The sequence below is a fragment of the Papaver somniferum genome, chromosome 4 (assembly GCF_003573695.1).
Source record: "Papaver somniferum cultivar HN1 chromosome 4, ASM357369v1, whole genome shotgun sequence".
NCBI lineage: Eukaryota > Viridiplantae > Streptophyta > Magnoliopsida > Ranunculales > Papaveraceae > Papaver > Papaver somniferum.
This window is the reverse complement of record NC_039361.1, coordinates 151,909,606-151,920,829: the sequence shown is the minus strand read 5'-3', so window position 1 is coordinate 151,920,829 and position 11,224 is coordinate 151,909,606. Positions and strand designations below refer to the sequence as shown.

At 37.5% G+C, this 11,224-nt stretch overlaps 1 protein-coding gene and 1 pseudogene across 1 annotated transcript; one reads left to right on the top strand and one right to left on the bottom strand.

The window, feature by feature from the left end:
• The first annotated feature begins 1,835 nt into the window (after nucleotides 1-1,835).
• Nucleotides 1,836-8,793, top strand: LOC113273300 (annotated as a pseudogene).
• LOC113273299 lies at nucleotides 8,698-10,995 on the bottom strand. The gene is made up of 3 exons (XM_026523042.1): nucleotides 10,959-10,995; nucleotides 9,410-9,452; nucleotides 8,698-9,313 (listed from the first exon to the last, which is right to left on the bottom strand). The coding sequence occupies exons 1-3, from the start codon at nucleotides 10,993-10,995 to the stop codon at nucleotides 8,698-8,700; spliced, it is 696 nt and encodes a 231-aa protein (XP_026378827.1).
• Nucleotides 10,996-11,224: the final 229 nt, after the last annotated feature.

Below are 11,224 nucleotides of genomic sequence, written 5' to 3'. Positions count from 1 at the left end.
TTAGACTGCGATTCTATGAAAGATCGCAGATCATTTTGTTTTGAAAAATAGTTCAATATATATATACACACACACACTCACATTGCTGATTTGTGGTAAAACATCTTAACTCTGTGATTATGAACAGTGTGCTGCTGGCACCTATCGACTTAGTGAGGCCAACCTTCTGACACTCTTCCATAGCCAGGCCATACAGACCCGTAGTCCATTGGAACTTGGAAGTAAGTTGTCCTTGTTCCCTAAATCTTACAGTCGTCCCTGGCTTCAAGCCTGCTTACTGGATAGTGTATCAAATACAGATCCAAATACTGCAATTTCAGATTCCTATCTATATAATCTACTCCGTTATTTTATTCTTTCGTTTGCCTATCCGTCAGATTTCGGTAAATTCTGAGGACTTGAGGGGCAAATAGGTACTCCCTTTTAATATCTCCACAAAATCCTTTTTTCCTCCTCTACCATTATCACGGAAACACCTTCACCGCCATTACAGACCAGGCCTCTTCAGCTTCATCTTCTCCCACACAAACCACCACCAGCAACACCATCGCCACCATTACAGCAAACACCATCATCCCCAACACCACTTCCTTACTCTCTTCTTCTTCGAATTGTTGTTGTGCCCCTCAATTTTTTACCCCCAATTTTGTGCCCTACCCTAATTGTAACAGCAACTCTTCTCATCTCTCCATGTGATTTTTCTTCCCCATAGATTTCACCTTTCTCTTCTGTTTGCTTTTCTTCAATTGCATGCCCTAAGTTATCCATCTATTCTTCTTTCTTTACTTTTGCCTTCAGCACCACCACTACCCTCCTCCGCTACCACCACTAATAACAAGCAACTCTGTTAGGTACAACTGGACTTGAAGTGAAATTGAAAACTAGTATGCATTGAAATTGGATTTGTCAAAATTGGTCTTGCTACCAACTTCGATTTCAATTCATACTAATTTCGTTTTCATATATCAAATTTTCTGTTCCTCACGATCGTCTTCAAAGACATTAGTAAGAACTACTTCCACAATTAATTTCACGACCTAATTGAAAATTTTGCTTACGGAATTCTTTTACATTTACTTTCTTTTAGATGTAGTACAACTGAAGGTTTAGTCAAGTTTAAGGTTGTGAACATTGGTTGTTTGTAAAAATGCCTAACAGAATTTTAGTAAGATAAATTGATCAAGTAGAAATGTGATAATGGAATCTGTGACTCTGTGAAATGAATGCAAGTTTTAGGAGTAAAAAAATGTATGACGAACTAATTAAAAAATCATCTTAGATGAAATCTTAATGAAGATTTAGTCAAATTTAAGGATTTGAATGTTCGTTGTTTGAATAAATGCCCAACAGGATATTGGTAGTAATAGTAGTATATAGAGATATCAGGTAAGAATTTAGCCATCTTTACCATTTGAATCCTTAGTTTAAGAACAATGCTAATAAATGCTTCAGGGATGCATGAATTCTGATTCTCAGCATTTCGATGCACCATGGGTTTTTAGCCTATTTTCTTTGGTTATCTAGAAGTCAGGTTTCTCATATTTGTTTTGGACAGTTATTAGATATGACTTTATATTGGGTAGAAAATTAGGCAGAAGTCAGCTAAATTAGGCAATCTCTCGTATCTTTTTTTATTCCATTCAGATTTTATTAATACAAAACACAATCCCGTTATGTTTGGCTAAGAAAATCTTCAAGTACTCATTTTAGATAATACATTCATTCGCCACAATTTCTAGGAATCAACATGCCCGCTACTTACCATGAAAACGAGACTTTCTTTGGTTTGCAATAATGTGAAAGTTAAGTCGCAAGGCTGTTCGGTATGGCAACAACGCTAGCACTTGTCTTGCCTTTGCGTTGTGTATGTTAGATTTGAAAACCTAGGTGTTTGCTACAGCTAATGATTTTGGCTCAGCCTATAACTCACCATTACCTTTCTCACTTAAAGTCTTGAACCTTCAGTCTCGTTTATTATGAGTTATATCTTCCTATCATTTCTCTTTAACTAATTACTATGAGTTTTAATGTTTACTTAGTTAATTTACAGATCTAAGATAGAGCAAAAATAAAAGTCAGTAATTGCTGCCTAGGTTATCATTGACTTTTGAGTCGTTAATGAAGGTGGAAATTATACTTAACTCCCATTAGCAAGTTCTATAAACAATTTGCTGCTCTCTAACACAATTAGTTATTGTGTTAAAATATTATTAACATTCAATAATGGTAAACAAGTAGCAACTAACTTTCATATTTATTACTCTATAAATCCTTTCCTCACTTCCTCCTCATTCACAGCATTTTTGGTCTCTCTCGGTTTGTGCTAAGTAAGAGAAAAGAGAACAAAATATGGAGTCAAATGCAGGAGATGATGATACAAGTAAAAATTTAAATGATTTTGAGAAAGCAAATTTAGATGAAGCACAAGAAAGTAGGTTATTAGGTGGCAGGAAGGAAAAATATGTTGATCTTGGCCGTAAAATATGTGTCACTATTCTTGTTGTTGCTTTCATAGTTGGTCTTATTACATTCATTATTCAAATTGATCCTAATAATCAGTCAGATTCTTCTCATGATAATGATGGTCTTGTTGTATCCATTATCAGAAAGATTATGCCTCGAAAGCAGCCTCAGCCTGATAAATACACTCAAGCTCTTCGTAAAGCTCTCATGTTCTTCAATGCTCAACGCTGTAAGTATTCTTCATTCAGAATTTAAATGGTTTTATTACCGACTAATATGTTTGTTTGGTTCGTTAATGTAATTCCATTTTCATATCCTTGTGGCTGGACCTTTCCCTAAGTATAATAATGTTTCTTGGAGAGGAGATTCTGGTATGAAAGACGGGTTTATTGGCCAAAATCTAGTAGGTGGTTTCTATGATGGTGGAGATGCTATCAAGTTCAACTTTCCACAATCTTTTGCAATGACTATGTTGAGTTGGAGTGTAATTGAATACAGTGGAAAATACAAAGCTGCTGGTGAGCTTAACCATGTAAAGGAGATTATCAAGTGGGGTACTGATTGTTGGATATTCGCTCGATTTTAGGAAATATCAGTATGATTTCCTAAATCAATTTTGACTGATTTTTAGAATTGTGTTTAGACTTCTATTTAAACAAGGGTTTCCTATCTTAGCTAGTTTAGGTTTCCTAAATTAGAGTAAAGCTTGGTTTCCTAATCGAAGTATTGTAAGCCTATAAATAAAGGCATAAGTCTTAGGTTATAGGCATCTACATCATCTACATAAATCTTGTCTAAACCCTTAGGTTGAGACATCTCCTCACAAAGAAGAAAAGTAATCTCTCCATTAGCAAGATGTAGATCCTCTCATGGCTTTGGGGTTGGGAAAGTTGGGGGAGATTTGAAGGTGAGTTGAGAATGTGAAGAAGAAGAACGGGTGTTGAGTGTCACGTGCATTGTGTATTCTCTGATATATGAATAAAGTGAATTTCTGTTGTCCGTGGACGTAGGCCATTGCCGAACCACATAAATCTCTGTGTCTTAGGTGTTTATGTGCATTAGCTTCCGTTGAATGTTTAGTTTTCGTTTATGATGCCGGATCCTGGAATGCCTTGAGGAACAATATGAACCTCTTGGCATAACAAACTGGTATCAGAGCTTAGGTCTAGGTTCTTGAAATCTAGGGTTTGCTCGTTTGAATTGGGTCGGAAACAATATACGAAGATATCAAAGAAGATGTCAAATTTAAAGAAGACCACAAAGACGAGGTGACGTTTTTGGACTTAAATTTGTGGTAGAAGAATCGCAACAGTTCTGAAACTGTGGTGCAAGGTTGCAGCCATTCCGCCGGAAAAACGTGGGTGTATTCAATTAGCAGTGGATTTGTGGAAGAAGACATACTTAGGGATTGAAGTAAATCCTAGAAGAAGATGCATCAATAGGCATGTTGTAGAATTAAGTTATGTCAGTTGGAAGATTAAAGTTATTTTGGAATTCAGAAAGTCGTTGTGAAACCTCATGTGAAGAATCTTGGAGACAAGGTCGTTTGAATTGCATCAAGGTGAAGAGGTGGATTTTCTGTTTTGACGAGCATCGTTTGAAATATTAATTACTCATAAACGTATGTATTTGAAGTGTTTCACATTTGTTCATTGTTGATTGAAACACTTTTGAAGTTGAAGCTCTACTTGAAAGGAGGATTGATGTTGGTATACTTCTTCAGGAATAAACCCTATGTTGCATAGCTTCGAGTAAGTGATTCCATAACCTTATCAACTAGTTTGATAAAGGTGTTTGGTTGTTTTTGGTCTTTACCTTGTTTGTTTGATACTTTTGTGGACTATTTGGGAATACCTTGTTGGTTTTCCGTTTGAATGTGCTAGCCAAGTTGCAAGGAAACAAGAGTATTGTGATTGAAGTACAAGTTGAATGGTTTGTACGTTGGAAGAGGTAAAGATGCAAAACTTGAAGGATCCTTGGAATTGTTCGAAGTACCAAGGGGAACGATTATGAATGTTATTGGTTGTCATTAGTTCGGTCATGTTGTCCTTGACATTGTCGAAGGAATTGAAGAAGAAGTTAAACTCAAGTTTGCATCAGTTGCATGGTGTAACGAAGATTGCAGAAACCTATGTGATAATTATCAATCATCTGAATGTCTTAGTGTTGTGAGAGCACTAGTGGAGGGTTGGTAAATTCTGGTTGAAGAGTTTGATTTCACGAAGAAGGGCTTGAAGCAGCTGGCCATAAGTATATTGCATTGTTGATGATCGACTGAAGAGACTGGGTAAATTGGATTTCCTATATGGAGATATTGTGTGTGGTGGAGCTGTAGTTTCTTGTTCTGTTTTTAAAGAGAAGCGATTGGAGAATGGAAAACTGTATTGTTGAATATGGAAGTAGCAGTGTTAGATAGCGCGCAATCTAATACATTTGAAGACTAAATCATGTAATTAAGGCATGAAGTTGTAGAACGCAGAATATGCAGTTTAGGATTTTGCGAACATTGTGTGAAGGTGGAGAATGAATCATGCTTGGAGGAGAAATTTCCAGTTTTGAAGATATGAAGATATCATGAATATCACCACATGACATACTGGAATGTGTTCACACAGATGTTTGGGAACTTATAAAGACTGCATCTTTGTAAGGTATGAATTATTTCATCTTTTGAAATATTGAACTCCGCATTGAAAGACGAAGTGTTGGAATTTGAAGAAGTAGGATGGAGGAAGAGCTCAAATTTGACAAGTGAAGTGGTGAGTTGAAGTCAAAGACTATATCCTACAAGTTGAAGCAAATGTGCAAAGAATTGAATCTTGTAAGTTTGAAGAATATGTGCATGTGAAAATCTATGAAGTTGAAGACGCGTCAAGAATTCATAGATAACTGGAATTGATGAGAAATCAGCAAAGTTACGAAAGAATTGGTGATGTTTAGGATTGGCCATCTTGAACTATATCAATTACTTACGTTTGCAGCATGTTTAGGTGCATTAGTATGTTTGTGTTTTTTCTAAGACACAGTTGCAGCCCTGTTATGGGATTGAATTTTTGAAGCACATGTTGAAGCACATTGCATCCTTAAAAGGAATTTGAAACACCATTTGGTGTGCTGGTGTCGGTTGACACATTTGAACCTTAGACAAGGATTTTGGAAGTTGTACCAGTTCAACATCTTGGGATGATTGAAGTATGAAAACATTATTAGATGATTGGAGAATTGAATTCCTTCGAGGGATTGAAACATCTTCGGATGATTGGCACCTACGGGTGAGTGAAGTATTGAAGTCCTTAAGTGGAATTGAAGCATCTACGCATGATTGTTACCTCTCGGTGATTGAAGGCAGTAGAATACGAAGGCGTGGATGGTGAATGTTGAGATTTCATGCCAAAGTGGAGAAATCAGAGAATAGTGAAGTTGAAGTTGTCCTAGAAATCTTTCCAAGGTGGAGAATTGTTGGATATTGGCTCGATTTTAGGAAATATCAGTTTGATTTTCTAAATCAGTTTTGACTGATTTTTTAGAATTGTGTTTAGACTTCTATCTAAACAAGGGTTTCCTATCTTAGCTAGTTTAGGTTTCCTAAATTAGATTAAAACTTGGTTTCCTAATCAAAGTATTGTAAGTCTATAAATAAAGGCATAAGTCTTATGTTATAGGCATCTACATCATCTACATAAATCTTATCTAAACCCTTAGGTTGTAGACATCTCCTCACAAAGAAGAGAAGTAATCTCTCCATTAGCAGATGTAGATCTTCTCATGGTTTTGGGGCTGGGAGAGTTGGGGGAGATTTGAAGGTGAGTTGAGAATGTGAAGAAGAAGAACGGGTGTTGAGTGTCATGTGCATTGTGCATTCTCTGATATATGAATAAAGTGAATTTCTGCTATCCGTGGACGTAGGCCATTGCCGAACCACGTAAATCTCCGTGTCTTAGGTGTTCTATGTGCATTAGCTTCCGTTGAATGTTTATTTTTCATTTATGATGCTGGATCCTGGAATGCCTTGAAGAACAATATGAACCTCTTGGCATAACAAACTGGTATCAGAGCTTAGGTCTAGGTTCTTGAAATATAGGGTTTGCTCGTTTGAATTGAGTCGGAAACAATATGTGAAGATATCAAAGAAGATGTCAAATGTGAAGAAAAACACAAAGACGAGGTGACGTTTTTGGACTTAAATTTGTGGTAGAAGAATCGCAACAGTTCTGAAAACTGTGGTGCAAGGTTGCATCCATTCCGTCGGAAAAATGTGGGCGTATTGAATTAGCAGTGGATTTGTGGAAGAAGACATACTTAGGGATTGGAGTAAAGCCTAGAAGAAGATGCATCAATAGGCATGTTGTAGAATTAAGTTATGTCAGATGGAAGATTAGAGTTATTTTGGAATTCAGAAAGTCGTTGTGAAACCTCATGTGAAGAATCTTGAAGACAAGATCTTCAGCTCTTCTCAATGATTCATGTGCCGCGATTCTAGGTCTTGCATATTAAATTAAGGTTCCCAGTACTTTGGCACAAATAACCCTACCCATGTTAGCTTCACCAAGCTTAAACCAAAGCCATTAATGTATATTTTGTCGAATTCAACTCTAAAAACTAGTCGTTATTTAATTTATATGCCATAGGTTGGAACAGGAAACACTTCAGGATAGAGTGGCAAGATTGATACTCCTAATGCCCATTATTGCTGGATGAGACCCGAGGACATGGACTATCCAAGAGATGTGCATGAGTGCCATCGGTGCTCGGATCTTGCAGCTGAAATGGCTGCTGCCTTAGCTTCTGCATCGATTGTATTCAAAGACAACAATAAATACTCTAAAAAGCTAGTTCATGGTGCCGAGACTCTTTATCAATTTGCTCGGGATAAAAGGGGTAGATACAGTGCTGATATTACATATGCTTCGATTTTCTATAATTCCACTAGTTACTGGGATGAGTTCATTTGGGGTGCAACGTGGTTATTTTATGCTACTGGTAACACTTCTTACCTTGAACGCGCTACATCACAAGCATGCTGGTGCTTTCTCTGGTGGCCCTAGTTATGGTGTTCCCAGTTGGGAAAATAAACTTACTGGTTCTCAAGTAAGTCGATCAATTGGGTTGCTCTCTCTTTCTACTTTAGCTTGTACCTGACTAAGCATGGTCATGCATTCTGAGTTAAAACTTTCTTTGCTTGATGTATTTTTAGGTTCTTCTGAGCAGGTTAAGAATTTTCTTGAGTCATGGGTACCCATATGAAGATATGTTGGGCACTTTCAACAAATAGACCGATTTAATCATGTGTTCTTACTTACCTGTTTTCAGGAGCTTTAAACGAACTAAAGGTATATATGCTAGCTAGTTCCTCTTTGTTTGTGTTATTTAGAAAAAATATGGAGTTTCATGTCATTTCTTTCCCATTACAGGAGGTTTGATACAATTAAACCGTGGAGCTCCTCAGCCACTTCAATTTGTTGTCCAAGCTGCATTTTTAGCAACCCTATATGCCGATTATCTTGATGCTGCCGGTATACCAGGATGGTATTGTGGACTTAATTTCTACACAACTCAAGTAATGCATGATTTTTCCAAAACCCAGGTATGTGCTCCCAGTTTGCTCTCTTCTTAGTAATTCCAGTAGGGTTCTTTTGGCTGCTGTTGATGACCGCACTCTAAAATGCAGTTTATGGTTTTTTTCTGCAGATTGATTATATCCTTGGAAAGAATCCTCGCAAGATGAGTTATGTTGTTGGCTACGGACAGCTTTATCCAAAACATGTTCACCACAGGGCCGCATCAATTCCTAAGAATAAAATTAAATATACTTGTGAAGGAGGATGGAAATGGAGGGATACTAAGAAGCCAGACCCTAACAAAATCATTGGAGCCATGGTTGGTGGACCTGACAAGCATGATGGGTTTCGCGATGTGCGTTCAAGATACTATTACACGGAGCCAAGACTTGCAGGTAATGAAGGTTTGGTTGCTGCACTGGTCGCTTTATCAGGTAAAGGCAAAGCTGCGACTTCCATTGACATGAGCACGATGTTCTCGAAAATACCACCAATGTTCCCTCCAATGGCTCCAGGACCAGCTCCATGGAAAACATAAGCTTGAATGGAAAAGGTTTACATTTCTATAAGATTTGTGTTTACATTTGTGTTTTAGTTGTTCCTTTTCTGGATCTAATTTGGTGTCACTGCCATAAAAAAACTAATAAGAAAAGTTACACTACAGCCCGTAACTTTCTTAATATAGCAAAAATGTCTCTTGAAGGCCTACTGGAAAAAATGTAGTCAAGTTGACGTCATTGTAGTTGAGCTGTTTCCCCTCGATCTCTATTCTGAGCCCCCAGATGCTCCATTTGTTGATCCTTGTCTGTATTAGAAAGTTGGGTCCTTTTCTCATTATCATTGTTATATCACGGCCATAATCTAGTCCAATCACAGTGTCTTTTCTACGAGCTTCAGAATCCTGGAATTGGGAGGACTCTCCTTCTGCTAGAAGATAATTTGGCTCCAACTGTACCATTTCTGATTCAATCAATGCCAATGCCTTCATTCTTGCTCGGTTCCTATCTATAGGGTAAGTAGAATAGAGAAAGGAGTAAATGAGGCAACACAGTATCATCGGAATAGCAATTGATGCATAAAGTTCCTTGGCTAGTGATGCAGCATTTCCTCTACCCATTTCTATCTCAACTGATTGAGTTGATCCTTGAGGAATTGGTTTATATCCACAAACATGCTGAGATAGAAGTCCGACTGCCGGAGGAGTAAAAGATGCTAATATAGACTCGAAAGTTCTATCCAAAGAGTAAATGCTTGTCGGAGACTTGTCCGGAACTATCTCTGCAAATATTGGACTGCATATAACATGTATACAAGATATCAACACCAATTCTATACAGGTAAAAGTCACAAACAAAAATGGAGATGTCAAAGCGAAATGCGAATCTTACAAGTTTGTAGCTGCACCATTCCATGATACCCCCTCCGTCCCACCTATTTATTTTTGAATTTTGTCCCATTATTAAGTGACCTATATCATTAAACAAGGAGACATTTCTAAAATTATGATTTTAATTGATTATAAGAAATATAAGAAATATGCATAATTTGATAGGCATGTTTATATTCGTTACGTAGGTGTTTTAAAATGCTTTTCAATGGTATGAAGTTTGCGAACATCCATGGTGTAGTTTGAGAGATAAATCATTTCAAAATTTCACAAGTGATTATCCATAAGGGTATAATTGCGCAACAATAATCCGAAAGGTCGGGATTTTTATCACGGATTTTGCTTCAAGAGACAATTCCCTTAATTCCCATTTGTACTACTTCTATTTACATACTGAGGATCTTTGGCAAACAATGGGACTAAAATTCCAACAATGACACTTATAATTGCAACGAGATGGAATGAAATTCTCCAATCAGCAATACCCAAGAATGACGTCGGAGCAAGAAGAATAGACACAAGGCCACCAAGAATTTCTTGTTAGCTGAAGCCAACCAAACGCCACACCACGGTTATTGTCATCAGTGCAATCTGCAACAAGTGACTGAATGACTGAAAACAGAGAAAAATCATGTTCTTGTTTCTACTGTTCGAGTTATATAAAGATAAGAAACAGGGGAGATTCATGTACATTGGTGTGACCTGCTTATTATGGGTCCTCTGTGTCAACTGTTTGGAATTTACGGAACCGTTTGTAGTCGGAACTTGAACCCAAAAATTATAGGTCGATAAATAAATGAGAAAATGGCACACAGTACGATGTTTTTGAGCATGGGCTTGCGGTTCTTTTTGCATTTTTAACTTATTTTTGGCTGTTGTTGATTTTTGGCACGGGTGATCATGGTGCCCGAAAATGGAAAAGGACACCAAGAAACTTTTACATTGATGAATTCTTTTGCATCTTTACTTACCGACCAGGAAAATTATGAGACGGGCATGGGCTCATTGCTGGTTCAATCATTCGGTTACGTTTGAAACTTGGCAACATCAAAATGTACTACAACGTGTGGCAGCCGACTTCTCCCCCAAATTTGCAACCAACGATGAAGGAGACTGATTTGAATGATATTGCACTTATTGCCAGGATGGAAGTGAGGGAAGCATGAAGTGTTGATGACGTCATCATTTGCGTGTGATATCCCAAGGCAATTATGAGAATGTTTTGCGCATCTGACTATCGATTACTGCTGAATTGGCTAAGTCTCCACAAGAACCAAACCAGAACCGGAAATTTTGGATCCGAACCGGCCCGGAACCGGAATAGAACAGGATAACCGGTGTAAATCGGGATAGGTACCGGTTCTTACCTAATTTCCGGCTAACCCGGACCGGTTGTATCCAGAAATATTCTGACCATAGATTATCAAATTAAAATCAATCTTAACCGTCCACTTAACATATATAATCCTAATGACCTAGCCCCTTTCACTCGTTTCTCTTCTCCATTTCTTTCTCTTCTTCACCTCTACACAGAGAGCTGCCGCCCCTACCTCTCACCATTACAACCTCCGCCACAAAAATTACCATCATCTTAGTCGTTTTACTATCTTGTTCTTTATTTTTGTTTCTACTTTTTCTTCTTCAAAGGCAAGGAGCGGAAGAAATACATTTACTTTTTCTTCATCACTATCTGGAATAAGGTAATGGTTAATTCTTTTTTTTTTCTTCTTCTTCTTCTACTATTTCTCTTTATTTCGATTTGTTTGTCTTTACTTCGATTTTGGTTTAATTTTGTTTCAGTTTTTAGGGGTTCTCA